Raw genomic sequence first — 19,724 nt, forward strand, 5'->3', positions numbered from 1 at the left:
AGTGAGTGTGAAGAGTGTGTGTATATGAGTGACAGTGTGTATGTGAGAGTGAGTGTGTGTGTGTGTGAGTGTGTATAAGTGTGTGAGAGTGTGTATGAGTGAGAGTATGTGTGTATATGTGTGAGTGTGAGTGTGTATGTGTGTGTGTGTGTCCGTGTAGGTCTAGAGTCAGCTTGAGGAAATCAGTTCTCTCCATCCACTCCATCTTAGGTGCCAGGTATTGAACCCGGGTCCACAGGCTTGGCGGCATGCGTGCTTACGCCATCCGCCATCTCACCAACCCTCCGCCCACTGGCAGTCATCGTACAAGACTGCCAAATCGCCCTGGCTGGCTTTTCATTTGTGATCCTCCTGCCTCAACCTCGGGGGTCATGCTTGGCGGCAAGCACATTAGCCCGCTGAGTCCTCTGCAGACCCCTAAACTTGGTTTGAGTCAGGGTCTCTTGTTCACCGACTGCCACCTCCTCTCTCCTGCCCTCAACAGGAGAGCTGCGAGTCCAGGAGCCCCGGGGTCTGACTTGACACGGGTCCTGGAGATCCGCACTCAGGTCCTCACATCTGCCGACCTCCCGGTCCCAGGGGTTTTGTTACGATCGCGTCTAGGGAAGACGATGTTCCCCTTCCGGGGGGGCCTGGAGCTACACTTCCTTTCCAGCAGGGATAGAATGTTCTTTCATGCTTAAGCCAAGTTCACCTGGGGCAATTCACTAGGGCTTTGAAGGGCAAGTGAGAGCCGGCAAGTCACGGGAGGGTTCACCCTGAACAGGAGGGCTCTTTCTGACACGGAGCAGCCGCGGAGTTAGCTAGCTAGCCCACGACTGCAGCCTCCTGTGGCGTCTCAGCCTGACTTCGGAAAGCCACCTGCAGATCCCAGCCCCCCTCCCCCACTTTTCTGCACCAGACCGAACAGCTGCCAAGACAAAGCTGTTTAGAAAGCTTCAGCGCGGAGAGGGAGAAAGCGGTTGGGTTAGTGTCACTCTGGGCTCCCCCGGGGTTGGGGGCGGGGGCATCGATTACTGACCCGTCACTTAAAGGACCTTCTTTACTGGATCATGGACAAGGTGGTTTTTAGAGCCAAAACAGAAGAGACAGAAAGAATTATCGGTGACACTCGTGGAGGTCAAGAGCTGCGGTGGCAATCACACTCCACACCCACTTGAGATGCCAACAAGCAGGTGACGGCCATGCAACTGAAGTGGCCACAAGGGACAGGCTGGCGGAAGCCACCACAGCCAATCTAAAGGCACAGCAAAAAAGAAAACCCAGAAAAACACCCCCAAACACAGACAGTGCCTACGAGGGACACGAGTCTTCGCACAGGCTGCAACGTGGGGTCATCAAGGATCAATCCAGCTGCCACCATGGGCATGACGGCTGTAAAGAGCCTGCTTCCAGAAGCAGATAGACAGAGGAGATAAAAAGAGGGCAGTGTGACCGTGAAAACCCCCCCCCCCAACAAGCAGATCCCCCTGAGAGCTGCACATACGGTCTGTGGGACAGGCAGACAGAGACATGCCCCCCCAGGTTCCTTCCTCAGTGGGCACAGTGGAGGGGACGGCCCTGTCTCAAAAGGGCTGATGATGACCTTGTATATGCAGAGAAATCTGGACACGGACTTGTGTACAGAGGCAGAGATGGCTGGTGACGTCCCCAAGAGGACGAGCCACCTGGGACAGTCTCTCAAGGAACCAACCATGCTGAAAAGCACCTGTCTTACTATTGTTATTATATATATTGGGGGTGAAATCCAGCGCCTGGTGGATTCTGGCTGAACCCTGAGATACTGAGTTATGTCGTTCCACGCTCTTTCTTTTCCCCCTGGGTGGGGACAACACAGAGTGGCCTGTATCTCAGGCTGGCTTCCATCTCACTACATAGCTAGGAATGACAATGAACTTCTGATATCTGGGCTGCCACCTCCCAGGGGCTGGATTTATAGGCTCATGTACTGAAACTGAGCCCAAGGTTTCATGTACACTAGGCGAGCACTCTATCAACCGAGCTATTATTATTGTCGTTTTTCAAGACAGGGTTTCTCTGTGTAGCCCTGGCTGTCCTGGAACTCACTCTGTAGACCAGGCTGGCCTCGAACTCACAGAGATCCGCCTGCCTCTGCCTCCGGAGTGCTGGGATTAAAGGCGTGCGCCACCACTGCCTGTAGAGATCATCTTTATGCTAAGTTGGCCTCAGATTTACTATGCAACTGGTGCTAGCCTGAGCTCCTGATCCTTGTACCTCTACCCCTCCCTGGGGGCTGGGCTTACAGGCATAACCATGACTACCACACCAGATCTTATTCCGTGCTGGTGATGGGATGCAGAACATCATTCCCAAGTGCAGCCAACTGAGTGTCCTCACCAAAACACACTCGGATGAAGTCTGTGAGTCCCTCCCGGTCCCTACACCATCTCACTCTCCATCACGGAGGAGCTAGGAGCCGCAGTCTACCCAGACGGCCACTCGTACTGACACTGAGAAGGAAGGGCACTTTTTTTTCCCCCCTGCTAGCTACTGGGCACAAGAGGCTTTGGGGGTTCCAAGCCACACTACGTTTACACCCATTTTTTCCAGGACACCCACTCAGAGCCCCTGCTCCTCAAACACTGTCTCTGCAAAGCAAGAAGCCTAGATTCCATGTAGACCTGGAGAGGTGTCTGCCTACCTACACATACAGGGGCCATACTGATGGCAAGAAGACCTGAGTCATCTGGAGCATCCCAGACAGATGGTCCCTTTTACTGCTTCCGGGTCGCCTGGACAAGCCCAACCTCTATAGAGGTGTAACAGAAATGAAGATATTCTTCTTCTTTTTTTTTTTTTTTTAAATGAGGTGTGGTAGAACACACTTTTCTTAAATATATAATTTTTAAAACAGTGTCTATACACACTGGTGTTTTGCTGACATGTCTGTCTGAGGATAGTTCCAGGAGCCCTGGAACTGGAGTTACAGACAGGTGTGAGCTGTCATGTGGGCGCTGGGAATTGAACCCGGGTCCTCTGGAAGAACAGCCAGTGTTCCTAGCCACTGAGCCATCCCTCCAGCCCCATAATGAAGATATTTTAAAGAGACACTTAAGTCTTTCACTCTGACCATCAGACTCTGAAAACAAGGAATGGGAATTCCCCCAGAGACTTACAAAGCTGACCACCTCACAGGGTGAAACCGAAGTGCAGGATGGGCCAGTGATGAGGGGGGACCACACCTTGGCCGGGACTGCTTAGATGTGCCTATCTGTGCCTTCTAATTAAACCTCACCCTGATTTTTTTTTTTAATAGATAAACATTTTTTTTTAGAGTTTTATTTATTATGTATACAGTGTTCTGTAGACTTGCAGGCTAGAAGAAGGCACCGGATCGAATTATAGATGTTTGCGAGCCACCATGTGGTTGCTGGGAATTGAACTCAAGACCTCTGGAAAAGCAGCCAGTGTTCTTAACCTCTGAGCCACCTCTCCAGCCCTCACCCTGACTTCAGAACCCTGAAGATGTATGTGTGCGCGCGCACGCGCGCGCGTACATCTCAATGTGGCCACATTGAATAAATCTTCTTTTTCTGCTTTTCACTATTAATTTGGTTCATGTAATTGGTGTACTCCAGACAGGTGGCTGAATCTGGCTTGTTTACCGACTATGACCCCCAAGATCAGTGAGAGAGGGCCAGCCGCTCCTATGACTGTCAGGCCACACTCTGCGCATCTTAATTATGGTGGACATGATTTTAATGCCTCCATCCCTGCTGGGTATGTTTGGAAGGTTCAAACCAAACGAAGCGTTAACTCCTGGCATTTCATGGGCGGCTTCGAAGAAACTATTCCCGGCTAAGGAGGGGTGTGGGGGTAGAAGGTCAGGCACGGAGCACACTGTCGTCGTCTTACTGTTGCAGACAGAGGCGGAGCATACTCCAGGGCCAGCCTTTCCGGTCCCTAAGGCCAGCTGCTACCTTCCTGTCTCCCTCCAGACTACCCCCTTCTCGGCTCTGCCCAGCGGAAAAGCCGTCCTGTGCATGTGTGGGATCGACTCTGAAGCGGGGGCCACACAACAGGGACGCTGGCACTTCAGGGTTTGCTGGGGACAAGGCTGGAGTCACTTGAGGCTCCCTTGTGACCTCCCTGGGCTGTGCCAACCTGTCCTCTCAGGCCACTGGCCTCACAGTCACAAGCTATTCTTGGACCGTCTTCAGGCGCACTGTTTTGACTGGCAGTGGGAGGTTCTGGTTCCCTTGTTGTGCCCAGCCCAGAAATGTCAAGTCTGACGGCTTGGACTCAGGGTGCATTTGAGAGATAAGGGGCCCTGGGCAGCCAGCCACTCGCTGGGACATGAGGATGTGAGAGAGGAAGGGAGAGGTAGGGAGGGGGTGTTGTATGGACAAAAGACCTACTTCAGAAGCCCAGCTTTGAGTCCTTCCTAATTGTACAGATTTGAATGAAGTCTGTGGCATCCCTGGGCCTCAGTTTCCACATCTGAGAAATAGGGATAACTGTCCCAGCTCCGTGACTCTTACCCCCTTCCACTGTGCCTGGTGGTTCTTTATTCCCTGTTGGGTGACAGAGGTGTGGGCGGGGATCAAGGGTCCACAGCTGTAGGTCAAACACAGTCCAAAGAAGAGGACGAAAGGGACAGAAGTCACAATATGGAGAAGAAGGGTTCTAGCAGAGCCCGCCAATGGAAGTTGTCAAAGGTCACACAGATCCTGGTCAGCAGCCGAGGAGGACAAAGGCTACCAGTGTTGCCCCTGTGCTGGTCAAAAGCCCTTTGTGCCCCATGGCTGCCCCTGTCAGCCCCCCCTAGAAAGCTGGCTGCCACAGAACTGGCCTTCTGTGCAGCATGGACCGGAAGTGTGGCCTCGCTCTGTCTCTGTTCCCGTCTCTCTGGAGCTGACAACCCTGTTGGGCTCACATTTGCCACCTGAGGCAAAGCTAAAGAGGGGAGGACTATGGAATACGGCCACCTGGGAGAGCGGGGCAGGCGCTGGGGCCTGATGGTGTGCTGAGACAGGGTCACTGCATTCTAGAGTTTACCCAACTTGAAACTGGGAAAAAAAAAAAAAACTTTCAAAAAATTATTTGTGCTGGGCGGTGGTGGCGCACGCCTTTAATCCCAGCACTCGGGAGGCAGAGGCAGGCGGATCTCTGTGAGTTCGAGGCCAGCCTGGGCTACAGAGGGAGATCCAGGACAGCCAGGGCTACACAGAGAAAGCCTGTCTTGGGGGGAAAATTGTGTGTGTGTGTGTGTGTGTGTGATGTGAGCAGTGTGCCTATAGGTCAGAAAACTGATTTTGGGGAGTCAGTTCTTCTGTCCACTTTTATATGGGTTCTGGGGAATCGAACTTAGGTCCTCAGGCTTGTGTTCAAACCACCTCACTGGCCTCTGTTTCATTTTTCTCTAACACCAAGACTACTAGCCTCAAATTCGCAATTGTCCCGCCTTCTCCTCTGAGTGTCCCATACAGCATCGGGCCAGCACAACAGGCTCAAACGTCACCCGCTTTTCCATTTTTTCTAGACCTTCAGAGAGAAAAAGGAGTCCTGTTCTTGTTGTTTGCTTTTGGACATGGTCCCAATCTGTAGTGTGGGTGTCTCTCAAACCAGAGGCAGTTCTGCCTCAGCCTCCCAAGTGCCGGCGTTACAGATGTGAGCTACCACACCTAGTGAAAAGAGAATCCAAGGCGGGTGGTGGCTGCCCATCCAAGTCCAGGGTCTGAGTTTGCAGACGCATGGCGAGGGATGGAGCCCACGCACAGGGAACCAGGAGCCAGCCACGCCCGATGCGGGGCCAGGCTGGAGAGCCTGGACTCTGACAATTTCTTCTCTCCAGTCATCGGAGTGGAGAGAGTTTTGATGGCAGATGGAAACCAGACCCACGGTCAAAACAGTGCTGGGACTTGAGGGGGAGCTTTTCGGATTCTGTGCCTCAGAAGTATTTATATCTCTCTTAGGAGAACTCCAAAACCCAGCAGGGGTGTCGGGCCAGGCTGGCCAGCTTAGAGGAGCATCGTTGTCTACAACAGCGCTCCAGGAAGCTACCTCTCGCTGTTGGAGGGCCCAGGGCCCAATGTGAGTGGGATGCCACCTGCCAAGGGAGTGGGGCCCATCACACAAACCAGCCCACACTCCATCTGCTCAGAACCAGCCAACAATTTCCCAGCATGGTCACCGGAGTTTAAAAGGTAGAATGTACGGCTAACACCCACTTCCTCCCGATCCCCTAGGCGCCTGCTCTTTCAAAGCTTCTATTGGGTTTGGGGAGAGGCCCCAGGCCTCTTCTGTAAGAACAGCCCAAAGGCCCAGGTCCAGGGAGACCCTTCCAGGCTGTGACACCCCTGACACTCGAGGTAGGTCTATAGAAGGCCGAATACAGTCCTCTGAGGTACTACCTCAGCAGAGCTCTGCCTCTTCCAGCGTCATGGCCACAGTCAGATGCCTCAGTTGCCTCAAGGGTCCCACATACTAGCACGAGAGTAAGGCCATCTGAGGGACAGGAGTTGGCCCGCAGCAGGCTCCTGATGGGCACAAAATGGCACCTGACAAGGCCAGACAAGAACTCAGCCCTTCCTCTGACAGGCTTCAGGGCCCACAGATCTTCTAAACTGGACACCATTCCAATACCCTCTGTTCTTTTCCAAGGAAAATGTCTGAAAACTTCCAGGAGGACCCAGGAGATCTACAACGCCAGGTCTTCCTGGAGGGGTTGTAAGGTCCAGCTGCCTGCTGCCTTTTACAAGTGTGTCATGGCGGGCTGGAGAGATGGCTCAGGGGTTAAGAGCACTGCTTGCTCTTCCAAAGGTCCTGAGTTCAATTCCCAGCAACCACATGGTGGCTCACAACCATCTGTAATGAGATCTGGTGCCCTCTTCTGGCCTGCAGGGACACATGCAGGCAGAACACTGTATACATAACAAATAAATAAATCTTAAAAACAAACAAACAAACAACCAAGTGTGTCATGGCAACCAGAGCCTGAGTCTGCATATATGTGGCACGAATGTACCAATGTAGACATAATAGCTCAGGGGATTAATCATCACAAAACCCAAAATGGGGTGGACCTAGGTTTTTGTTTTTAAGATCTTGCATAGCTCAGGCTATTCTTGGCTACTTACTATGTAGCCAAGGATGACCTTGAACTTCTTTTTTTTTTTTTTTTTTTTTTAAGATTTATTTATTTATTATGTATACAGAAGAGGGCACCAGATCTCATTACAGGTGGTTGTGAGCCACCATGTGGGTGCTGGGAATTGAACTCAGGACCTCTGGAAGAGCAGTCGGTGCTCTTAACCTCTGAGCCATCTCTCCAGCCCGACCTTGAACTTCTGATCCTCCTGTCTCTACCTCCTAAATGCTGGGATTCAAGCATGGGCCCCTATACCTAGCTACTTAAAGCTGACATCTCAAGCTCTGAAAATGCCTGAGCCTCTCAGCACCCCCCAAATTATCCACTGTACCAAACCCAGAGCCACATCCCATGCACCTTGTACACCCAAGCAAGCTCTGAGCACCAGCCGCAGACCCCAGCCCCTCCCAGCTTCCCAGGTGCTCCCCAAATCTTTGCCCAGTGACCCCCATGAACTGGTGGTCCAGTCCAAGCAGGGAGATAACCACACCTGGGAGGCCAGGTCACAGCGGTCAGAGAAGCTGGTCTCAGCCACTGTGGTTAGGGACAATCCTGAGAAGGTGCCCAGACCTGGAATCAGAGGTCTCAGGAACCCAGATGAGCCACAGGTGGCTCGGCCACGTGGGAAGCCCAACACTTACAGTCGCTTGATCCCAGACTCCTGCTGGGGGGACGTTCTTGGGTGTATGATGGGCGGAGGTTGGGGTATTCGAGTCTCCTCTTCTATTTCTTCACTGAAGGCATGTAATAGAGAAGTCAAAATAATTCTGTGAGAACTGGAACATTCCAGAAGTGGATAGAATCGTTTGATACGGTGCAAAGTTTCTCGATGGGGTGTAAGGTACCTGGGAAGATGACAACCGGGTCTCTGCTGCCATACTCTGCCTGGGGGTCTGGGAGGGTAAGTCTGTGGTCCCTGTGGCCCAGGGGAGGTGTTTCAGGAAAGTACTTAGGTCCTCTTTCCCTCCTCTCTCTTTTATCCCCCTCCTTTCCATGTGCATGGTATGTGTGCTTGTTTGCACGTTTACAGACATGTATTCATGTCTGAATGCACATGCGTGTGTGTGTGTGTGTGTGTGTGTGTGTGTGTGTGTGTGTGTGTGTGTGTAGGTGCCTAAGGCAAAAGGGCAACAGATTTTTTTGCACTGGAGTTACACACAGGGGGTTGTGAGCTGCCTGGTGCAGGTGCCAGGAACTGAACCTGGATCCTCTGTCAGAGCGCTCTTAACCACGGAGCCATCTCTCCATGCCCTCTTTCGTTTTTCGAGACAGGGTCTCTCACCGATGCTAGAACTCAGTGATTTGGCTAGGCTGGTTGCCAGCCTACACCAGGGACCCATTTGTCCCCACCTCTCCAGAGCTGGGAGAACAAGTGGGGACCACAGCAAATGTCTGGGCACCTAAATTCAGGCCCTCCTGCTTGCCATGGAAACTCTTCCCTGACCGAGCCTTCTGTCTCCTCAGCCCCTCCGACAGACAGCTGGTAACGCATTCAGCAAGCTGTGCAATGGTCTGCTCGGAGACTGTGTGACCTTTAGGCCATCTGTAGGCACGCTTGACTCTGCTGCACCAGGACCAGGGTGCCTGGGTTTGGGTGTGGCCACTGAGGGCAGGCCAGAGTTAGTCTCCTGGTGTCCGCCTCACCTCTTTTTTTTTTTTTTGGTTTTTCGAGACAGTGTTTCTCTGTGTAGCTTTGCGCCTTTCCTGGAACTTACTTGGTAGCCCAGGCTGGCCTCGAACTCACAGAGATCCACCTGCCTCTGCCTCCCAAGTGCTGGGATTAAAGGCGTGCGCCACCACCGCCCGGCTTCCGCCCTCACCTCTTATAGTAGGCCAGCTCCTCTTGCAGCAGGAACACCTTGGACTTAAGCTCATTCCTCTCGTGCAGCACATCCCGCAGCTCCTGCAGTGTGAACCGAGGGCGATTGGGGTCCTTGAGGTCCAGGGCAGCCTTCTCGGAGTCCGAGATGCACTCCTCTCCATCCGGCTGCAGCTGTACCTGAGGAAGGCAGAGATGAACCATCAAGGGACTCCTGACAGCCCACCCCCTGCTCCACACCCCTGGGATGCTAGAATTTTCCACCCCCTGTGGTAGGCGGCCTGCCTGCTCAGGCCACTATTTTCGGTCGCCAGGCAGCAGCCTCCGCTCATCTTCCAGAATGCTTCTCTTTGGAGGTGGAAGCCAGCCACCTGTTTGGCGGCGAGCTCCTTCACTGAGCGAGCCCTGCATCCCAGACTCCCACTCCGCTCAGGATGCTATTACAAACAGAGGCATGCCTCCCACGGTGCCTCTGACTGCCACCATCTGTGGCTCCTTCTCCCCCGGGATCTCCTCCCATGGTCTCGCTTAGACCTCTGCTAATCCGGTTAAGGTGTGTGGAAGCACCTTGTTCTTGGTACCGTTTTTTCATTTAAGAAGAAGTTACAGCCGGGCGGTGGTGGTGCACGCCTTTAATCCCAGCACTCGGGAGGCAGAGCCAGGCAGATCTCTGTGAGTTCGAGGCCAGCCTGGGCTACCAAGTGAGCTCCAGGAAAGGCGCAAAACTACACAGAGAAACCCTGTCTCGAAAACCAAAAAAAAAAAAAAAAAAAAACAAGTCACGTCACTTTCCGTGACAGAAAGACCCCTCCCATCAAATCCCTTCTTCCCCAGGGGCTCCTGGCATCTTGCTGGAGTTCAGAGCCGGGCAAGGTCTACAGCTGTCTGTAATGCAAGTCACACCGACCGATCCCAGTGTGGTTCTGAGTCACCTGCCTTGCCTCCGATCACAACTTACCCTTCCCACCTCCTTCCTGAGCCGGACAGTCTCTCAAAGAAATTGTGGTAAGACACATGAAACCCGGAGTTTAGCATTTTAAAGTATGTTAGCTGTGTGTGGCGGTCCATGACTCTAATCCTGTCACGTGGGAGGCTGAGGCAGGAAGGGTGCCTGGAGTTCAAGGCCAACCTGAGCTGTGTAGTGAGTTTCAAGCCATCCTGGGCCACTCAGTGAGTTTAAGGCCAGTCTGTGCTACACAGAGACTTGAAGCCTGTCTGGTGGAGAACCTGTCTTCCATCCTTGAGCAATATGCCCAGGTGTGTGAACAGCCGTGTGTCATGGAGACTCTTTTAACTTTCTGAGTTTTCTTTTCTATACCAGAGTGCTTCCCACGGCGGATGCACTGTTTTCTGCTCCTACCAGCCACGCCAAGGGGCCCAGTTCTCCACATTCCACACCATACTTATCACTTTCTGTTTGTTTACTCCTCTGTTTATTGTATGGGCCTATGAGCGTTCTACAGAGAGCATGGCCGTCAAAGGGCAACTTCCGGGAGTCAGGTCTTTCTCCTGACCACGTGCGTCCTGGGTATCAAGTCCCGGTGGCTATGCTTGGCAGCACGTCCCTTTGCCTGCTGAGACATATTGCCAGCTGTGCAGACTAGCGTTAGGTCCGTCAACCTGACACAAGCTACAGTTATCTGAAAGGAGGAAACCTCAACTGAGAAAAACGCCTCCAAAAGATCCAGCCGTAGGGCATTTTCTAAATTAGTGATTGATGTGGGCGGGGCCCAGCCCATTGTGGGTGGGGCTGTCCCTGGGTTCTGTAAGAAAGCAGGCTGAGCAAGTCATGGGGAGCAAGCCAGTGAGCAGCACCCCTCCGTGGCCTCTGCGTCAGCTCCAGCCTCCAGGCTCTTGTCCCGACTTCCTTCAGTGATGAGCGGTGATGTGGAAGTGTAAGCCAAATAAACCTTTTCCTCCTCAACTTGCCTCTGGTCATGGTGTTTCATCACAGCAATAGTAACCCCAACTAAGAGGCCGAGCCACGATGTCCCTTTTAGAGACAGGTTCTCATTCTGTAGCCCAGGCTGGCTGGAACCCACATCAATCTTCCTGCCTCAGCCTCTGGAATGCTGGGGTGACAGGTGTGTGCCACTGAACAGCCCTTTCTCCACCCCCACCCCCCCACCTCCGTTTCCTAATACTTGGGATATTTGGACCTTGCACGCACATACCAACACAAGCCATACAGCTGAACTGCTCCCACCCAAGCCAACAAGCCAAATCCCAAGCCGTCTATTTCTTCAAGGCCCATCCTGTGTCTGTGTACACCAAAGCCAGGATGCTCTGGAAGGAGAAGCCAAGAGTTGGGCAGCACACCCCTCCCCAGCCCGTCAACCCCACAGGGAGAAGGGGACTCCAGACAGGGCAGTGGCTCTTGGCCGAGAGGCCGAGGGCTCCGGGAGGCTGAGCTGAGCTGATTCTTGTCCCGGACAGGCTGTTCTGGGGAAGGGACCAGATGAAAGGAGACACCGCCTGCCGGGCAGGTCAGCTGAGCTTCGGGGGAAGGTCGAGGTGGGAGGGGAGGGCTCTGCCCACACCCACAACTGAAGTCAGAGCCATTGCAGAAGAGGCGGGCAGCAGGAGAAGAAACAGGACTCCTGTGTCCCTGCAGGCCACTCAGTATCTGCAGACGGTCTTCCCAGCGAGGCTACCCCAACAGGGTTTGACTTCTTGGCCCAGCCTCTTACAGCCTATGCCAAAGCTTCATTCCTTTTAATGGCTGCATAATATTCTACGGAGGCCACACCATCCAGGCCACCTCCCCAGACAGTGTCCTCCATTAAAGGGCATCCAGCATTTCACTAAGCACTCCGTGCCTTGCTGTCATTGAACTCAGAACAGGGGACAGCAGGATCAAGAGAGAGACACACAAATACACCACTAAGTGAGGATCCTGGAGGGGTTCCTGGAGGCATGCTCCTTATGCATGGGGTGCTGATGCATGTGTAGGAGTTTTCCAGCATCTTTCAGCATCAGTGGCATGGACCAAAGGTTGCAAACTAGAGTCCCGAGGGCCACACAGTGTACCCCACATTTGTTTGGACCCCTGCTGTGCCCTAAAATCTACTGAGTTAGCTGTCAACTGTCTTGAGATCCGGAGACTCAAATTCCAAACCCTCCTGCCTCAGCCTCCCTCGTGCTAGGTCTACAAGTGTACACTATCACACCCCAGTGAACCTAGTGGGTAGTTCTTTGTTGTTTGTTTCTGTTTGGTTTGGTTCTTCAAGACAGGGTTTCTCGAGGAGCCCTGGCTGTCTTGGATCTCGCTCCCGTAGATCCGGCTGGCCTAGAACTCACAGCGATCCACCTGCCTCTGCCATCTCAATGCTGGGATTAGAGGCGTTCCCCCACCTCCTGCACACCCACCTTGACACGAAGGGTCCCCCTGGCTCCCCAGCAGTGGCCGTGTTCAGCCAAGACACAGAAAGCTAGGGCTGGAGAGAGATGGCTCAGAGGTTAAGAGCACTGGTTGGTTCTCCTGGAGGTCCTGGGTTCAATTCCCAGCACCCAACATGGCGGCTCACAAGTGTCTATAACTGTAGTCTCATGGGATCTGATACCCTCTTCCAGTGTGCATAGATACATGCAGACAAAGCAGCCATACATATCAAATAAATCAATAAATATTTTAAGGGAAAAAAATCATAGAGAGGTTCCTCTGGCCTGGAGCAGGATCGGCTTTTTTCCTGGTAGTGATCATTAATCCCGCTAGAGCTTAGGCCAGTCTTAGCCAAGTGTGCGGCAGCTCTGCCTCTGAGTATTCATACCTGGAGTGTGGGAGGAACTGGGTTGCTATCAGCCATGACTCCGGTCTGTAGGCAGCCTGAGCAAGGCCCGTCCCAGCTGGAAAGCTAGAAGCAGTTCCTTCCACTACGGTCATCAAGCCGATCAGAGGGCCTTCTAGACTCATCCCACAAGGGACTGTAGGGTGGCTCGGGTTATCTCAGATAAACAGCTCCCTGGGGCCTCTCTGGGCACAGGTGCCAGGAGATGCCTGGAGGCCCCAGGAGCCACAGCAGAGGTCTGGGCCTCTAGCCTGAGGCCTGGCCTCCTGGGAAGGCTCCCTGGCGGGATCACCGGAGCCTGATGATCTTAGTTCACGGCAGCCTGGACCCAGGACCCAGGATCTATACTCTGGCTCAGCCCAGCTCCCAGGCTCTTAGGGTACTGTGGGATTCTGCCTTTGCTGTTGTTATGAGACAGTCGCCCCATATGCAGCCCAGGCTGGCCTCAAACTAGAAATGTAGTTGAGGATGGCCTCGAACACCATCCAAGTGCTGGGACTACAGGCATGCCCCGCCATGCCTGGCCCTGTAACACTTTCTTATCTGAAGACCTGCTTCCTAGAAATTAACTGGATGCCACGCATCGTGATTTATTTTGCAGCCCTGAAGCTGGAACCCAGGCCTTCCCTGGACACTGAAAATGGCCGAATTCTGTGGTTCATGGATTATATCTCTCAGAGTTTTATGTTAAAGTCCACAGAGGGATCTTGTCTACTGGAGTCAAACTGAAGGGCAGTGTGAAAGGCAGGTATGGAGTTTGAGGCCAGCCTGGGCTACATTGTGAGACCCTGTCTCAAAAACACCATGAAGGAGTGCTGGGGGATGGTCTGTATGTCAAATTGCTCTGCTTGGTCAATAAATAAAACACTGATTGGCCAGTGGCTAGGCAGGAAGTATAGGCGGGACTAACAGAGAGGAGAAAAGAAAGAACAGGAAGGCGGAAGGAGTCACTGCCAGCTGCCGCCATGACAAGCCGCATGTGAAGATGCCGGTAAGCCATGAGCCACGTGGCAAGGTATAGCTCTATGGAAATGGGTTAATTTAAGCTATAAGAACAGTTAGCAAGAAGCCTGCCACGGCCATACAGTTTGTAAGCAATATAAGTCTCTGTGTTTACTTGGTTGGGTCTGAGCGGCTGTGGGACTGGCGGGTGACAAAGATTTGTCCTGACTGTGGGCCAGGCAGGAAAACTCTAGCTACAAAGGCGCTCAGTATACCGCTCCCTGGGTAGAGCGATTGCTCAACATTCACCAGGCCCTGGGTTCAATACCCCTGACTGCATAAACCAGGTGTGGTCAGCTGGGCATGGTGACGCAGACCTTTAGTCCTAGTCCTTGGGAAACAGAGGCAGCGGGATCTCTGTGAGTTCTAGCCTGGTCTACAGAGTGAATTCCAGAACAGCCCAGGCTATGTGAAGAAACCCAGTCTCACAAAACCAGGAAAAAAACAAAACAACAACAACAACAAAAAAAGAGCTTCCTCTCCAGCTCCAAATTCCGCTATAGCTCCAGCTCCCTCCTCCAGCCCTGCCCTAGGACTGAACTGCACCCAGCCACACGCTGCATTCCCCAGCCTGGTTCCCGGCTGTTCCCTGCCTGGAATAGCTTGCTCCACATTCCACTGGAAACCTGCCCACCCGACCTGTCCCTACCTCCCCTCCTCCCCGTGCAGGGGCAAGCACTCTGCCGCTGAGCGTGAGTGCTCCAGGGAACCTTCTGGATGGATGAGGGCCAGCCTGCCACGCCCCTCCACTTCACCGCCCCTCTCCCCCAAACCCCCCATTTCTCTACGTGGGTAGTATAAGATCCTGAACCACTGGCTGTCCCCTTCATCTCCCAGAAGCCCTAGGTCTCACACAACCCGCTGCACTGCTGTCTGATTGACAAGCACCCTGGACTTCACACAACTGAGGCCAGCCAGGCAGAGCGATCCAGAACATGGGCAGCCTTGATTTTATGCCTCATTTCTTCCTATTTTTTTTTCTATTCGTATGCACACAGAGGCCAGATGTTGACATCAGGTATCTTCCTCGATCGCTCTCTACTTTGTCTAGCTCAGCGATTCTGCTAGACGGGCTGGCTATGGAGGCCCTGAGACACCCCGTCTCAGCCCCTCCACAATGGTGGCATTACAGGCATAAGCGCCATCTGGCTTTTTCTATGTCGGTCCTGGGGATCCAAATTCAGGTCTCCAAACTCAGGTCCTCGAGCCTGCGTGGCAAACACTTTATCGGCGGCCATCTCCTAGCCCTTCTGTCTCTTCTCTACTCCTCAGCTGCCAGAAAGGGAAGGTAACACCAGCCTGTGCGGCCAGTTGGTGCAAAATGTCCTCCTTAAGGGAGAGACCTGGAGCAGGGCTGAGAATCACATGGTTTTTAGGGTGATGCCCTCGGGGACTCAGGTTTAGACCAGCCCTGCCTGGTCAGAAGGAGAGAGACCTGAGTCTCTGGGGCAAGAGTGTGACCCGGGTGACCACCTGAGTGTGGCCGAGTGGCTCTGTCTTGGGCATGCGCCTTCTCCCCGCTGTGCATCTTTGATTCCAGGCCTTGTATTACTGCAAAGTCATTGGTACCTGCCACACCTCACTTCCGCTTCTGACTGTTCTCCATAAAACCCCAGGGCTCAGCACACCTGCAGAAGCCATGTTAAGGGAGCCCCATGCATTTCTGCTGCAGCTCAGAGCCGGCGTGGCTCTCGAAACCGCCTCGTGCTCCAGAGGGCAGCTGTGACCCCGGCCTACCCACCCACACCCCTGTGCTCGCCCCTCAGTCTCCAGAGTTCTGCTTGGTATCCTCCTGGCTTGTGGACCCCTCTACAGCAGCAGCCGGGGACTCGGGAGGGCTCAGTACCTGTCTTCTAGACCTCTCCACACTGGGCTGACTCGGTGGTGAGCCAGCCTCAACTGGGACTCTTGGGGAAGAGGCTGGTGAGCAGGTTGCTATCAGGGACCACGACATAGCAAGAGCCCACCGGAGAATGGATACCAACTTAAAGGCAACGAAACCAAAGAGGCCGGAATCAGAATTCCTGCTACCATCCTGGGCACCTGGAACAAGCTGTTCCTGAAGCTGTCTCAACCATCGAGTTCCAGTCACAGCCAACACACATCTCTCTCTCTCTCTCTCTCTCTCTCTCTCTCTCTCTCTCTCTCTCTCTCTCTCTCCTTCAACAGGTAACTGGACTCCATGACACGCCAAAATCAGGTCGTAGGCTGCCCCTCTAAAGATGGCTTCTTCCTTACTTCTCTTCCCAGATCCTAGTGCTTCAGAAGCAGCTGGCCCAGATTCAACGGCTAGGCAAAGACTTCGCAGGCTGGAACTCGGTTGCCTGCAAGTTCATCTGCTCTTTGGGGTGACAAGCGAGGCATGTGAACATTCAACAGACAGTGTACACCCAGGGAAAGAAAAGGCAAGCCCTGATTGTTCCTGTGTCCACTGGGACTTGGTCTCATGCTCTACTTACGGAAAGTCCAGCATCTCCTCCCTGACCTCCTCCCACCCCCCACCCTCCACCCCCTAGTCCCTCCAGCCCCCCATCCCCCGCCAGCGGCAGAAAAGCTGTGCCTTGGAAGCCATGCTAGCTGTTGACATTATGTGCCCATTTTGGGGTTATCTGTGTTTCAGACCGACTGTGCCCCCCTCCTGGCCCCAGGCCTCCTGACAGCTCTGTCCCACGGACAGGGAGGCCTCCAGGGCTCACGGCTTGCCTCTGCCTTCTTGTTCGCATCTTTAGAGTAAGTGGGGCTCACACCCCAGGTGGCCTTGAGCCACTCTGAGGCAGGACCTAGCGGATAAATGTCCCCAGTGTCACCCCGTGGAAAGGCAGCTCGGGGAGATCCTGTGTACTTCTTAGCAGCTCCAGCAGGGCTGGGTGTCCACAGCCCGGGGTGTGGCCTTGTCACCAGGCCTTCCGTTCACCTTTCCCCCTTCCCTGTCACACACTGCCTCAGGGGTCACCTCTCAAGTGTAGGTTTTGCTGGAAGCCCTGGTTACCAGCTCTTCCTGAGAGTCACAAGTGAGGACAATGTCTCACTCACTACCTGGACAGTCTCTTCCTCTCCAGGGTGGCCATGCTGGGGCTCAGTCCTTCCCTAATTTTTTTTTTTTTTTTTTTTTTTTTTTTTTTGAGACAGGGCTCTCTGTAGCCCTGACTGTCCCGGAACTCACTGTGCAGGCTGGCCTCGAACTCACAGAGATCCACCAGCCTCTGCTTCCCAAGTGCTAGGATTAAAGGTGCGCGCCACCATCTCCTGGCTAGTCCTTCTCTTCTATACGAGGCCATAAACTCCGGAGACTCCTCCCCCTCCCTCCCCCTTCACAGCACCTGCCAACTCCTCGGATGCACACAGACTCCTCTCCTGTAGGAGCCTGCGGGCCTGGACCCAACTTCCACCTGGACCGCACAGCCAGCCTCTCACTCCCCTTCACTGAACACCAGCCACCTTCCCCTTGATGACCCCAAGGCTCCTCCCGCCACAGGGCCTTTGCTCGTCCTCCTACCACAGGGCCCTTGCTCCAGTTGTTCTTCCCACCTGGAACTCGTTCCCCCTCCTCCTCCTTTATCCTTACTGATTCTGCCAATCACCTCCTGGAAAAGCCCCCTGAGCCCATCCCAGACGAACCCACAGGGCAGAAGGAAGAGGATGTTGTCCCCTGACCTCCACACACTGTGGCACACACACACACACACACACACACACACACACACACACAATACACGTTAAAATCACCCATATGTAATTCACATACCACAACATCTACCCTTCATAGAATAAAGTCCAGGGATTTTCAGACTATCCCGAGGTGTGCAACCACCACCACTGTCTAATTCCAGAACTTTCCCCTCATCTCCAAGAAACCCTGTGCCCATTAGCCATTCTCCACTGCCCCAGCCCCCACCCCACCCATCTATATTCTGTCCTGGATCTGCCCAATCCAGAAATCTCAGACACATCTTGTGGCCTTCTGTGTCTGAATTCACTGGTCATGAATTCTTCAAGGTTCACCTATGGGGTAGAGCGTGCTCATGACTCAAGTCTTTTTCAGGGCTGAGTCATATTCCATGGTGTGGAATAAGGATGGCCACGTTTCCTTATTCACTTCCTAATCAGGCATTCTTTCCATCTGTCTGATCTGATGAGTAATGCTACTGTGAGAATCTGTGTAGTTTTCCTTCCTGGGTGTTATTTTTGCCTTTGAGACAGGGTCTCACACAGCTCAGGTTAGTCTAGAATTTGATACAGAGTTTACGGATGATCTTAAATTCCTAATTCTCCAGCTGTACCTTCCCGAGTCCTAGGATTCCAGACATGAGCCATCAAGCCAGCTTGCGTAAGTTTTATCTTTTTTAAATGTGCATATGTGTGTGCCTGAATGTGGGTATGTGTACACACGAGAGCAGATTCTCACAGAGGCCAGATGAGGGCAACAGATGCCCTGGTGCTGGAGTTACAGGCAGGTGTGAGCTTCCAAATGTGGGGGTTTAGGAACCGAACCAGAGTCCTTAGAAAGAGCAGCAAGTGCTCGGAACTGCTGAGCCATCTCTCCATGGACTCAGGTTCAGTTCTCTTGGGTATCCATCCAGAACTTCCAGTCCCTATAAACATATGCTCCGTGGGACAGCAGCCAGGGCTAGGCAGTTCTTACCATCCCATTCTCTGTGCCTGCTACAATCAACAGTCACTTGAATGAATGAATGAATGAATGAATGATTGAATGAATGAATGCTGAATGAATGAAGGTGAGCAGCCATCATTGAATTGCATGCCCTCTCTGGGCTTCCGGTCCAGCTCTGCCCATGCCCAGTTGTGTGTCCTCAGGCCAACAGCGTGCTCTCTCTCTCTCTCTTCCTCCCTCCCTCCTACCTTCTTAGGTAGAATGGGGAAAACAAGGCCATTCTTCCCACGTGATCCTGGCCCACATCTCGGGCTCCCACACCGCCTCAGCACCAGCCTGCTGCTCACCTCGGCCTCCTCCTCCCCATTCTGGCCGTGCTCGCCCAGCAGCCTCTCGCGAAGCTTCCCGAGTTCTGCCCGCAGGCTGCCCATCTCCTGCTCCTTGGTCTGCAGGTCGGCCTCGAGCTCCACCTTCTGCTCAATCAGGGCCTTCCCCTGGGCCTCCACCACCGTGACCCGGTGCCGAAGGTCGTGGTTGATCTTCATCAGCCTCGTCTGCTGCTGCTGCAGCTGGAGAGAGAAAGGGGCATCGAGAGGGGCTGCCACATCGAGGGGGGCTGCCACATCGAGGGGGGCTGCCACATCGAGGGGGGCTGCCACGTACAGTAAACCAGGCTGCGTACGACACAAGGGAAACCCTCTTTGAGTAGAACATGCACAGCATACACAGCTTTCAAATTTGTTTCTATTTTTATGACTGCTCACAAGGAATCTCACACACACACACACACACACACACACACACACACACACACACACACACAGGCTTTTTTTTTTCTTTCCAGTTTATTTATTCTTTTTCCCCCCCTTCAGTTTTTCAAGACAGGGTTTCTCTGTGTAGTTTTGGTGCCTGTCCTGGAGCTCACTCTGCAGACCAGGCTGGCCTCGAACTCACAGAGATCCACCTGCCTCTGCCTCCTGGGATCAGAGTGCTGGGATCAAAGGCGTGCGGCCACCACCTCCCGGCTTATTTATTCTCTATGTGGATATGTGTTTTGCCTATGTGTATGTCTGTGCACCACATGTGTGTCTGGTGTCTGTGCACCACGTGTGTGTCTGGTGTCTGTGCACCATGTGTGTGTCTGGTGTCTGTGCACACATGTGTGTCTGGTGCCTGAGCACCACATGTGTGTCTGGTGTCTGTGCACACATGTGTGTCTGGTGCCTGAGCACCACATGTGTGTCCGGTGTCTGTGCACCACATGTGTGGTGCCTGTGAAGGCCAGAAGAAGGTGTCAGATCTCCTGAGACTGGAGTTGCAAACAGTTACCCGTCACGTGGGTGCTGGGACGCCTCTGGAAGAGCAGCCAGTGCTCTTAACGGTGGGGCCATC

At 53.5% G+C, this 19,724-nt stretch overlaps 1 protein-coding gene across 4 annotated transcripts in view; it reads right to left on the reverse strand.

Moving 5' to 3' along the window:
- Rilpl1 (Rab interacting lysosomal protein like 1) overlaps positions 1-19,724 on the reverse strand; it is a 35,027-nt gene that overhangs the window by 1,753 nt on the left and 13,550 nt on the right. Inside the window, exons 4-7 of one of the 4 annotated variants that reach the window (XM_028885782.2) lie at positions 18,680-18,901; positions 8,932-9,110; positions 7,753-7,845; positions 1,022-1,045 (exon numbers count right to left, since the gene is read on the reverse strand). In XM_028885782.2, coding sequence (XP_028741615.1) covers positions 1,022-1,045; positions 7,753-7,845; positions 8,932-9,110; positions 18,680-18,901 — 518 coding nt within the window. Of the gene's footprint in view, positions 1-1,021; positions 1,046-1,297; positions 1,389-7,752; positions 7,846-8,931; positions 9,111-18,679; positions 18,902-19,724 lie in introns of all 4 variants that reach the window. The other 3 variants (XM_028885786.2, XM_028885785.2, XM_028885783.2) reach the window with 3 other exon arrangements.

Source organism: Peromyscus leucopus, chromosome 23 (assembly GCF_004664715.2).
Source record: "Peromyscus leucopus breed LL Stock chromosome 23, UCI_PerLeu_2.1, whole genome shotgun sequence".
Lineage (NCBI taxonomy): Eukaryota > Metazoa > Chordata > Mammalia > Rodentia > Cricetidae > Peromyscus > Peromyscus leucopus.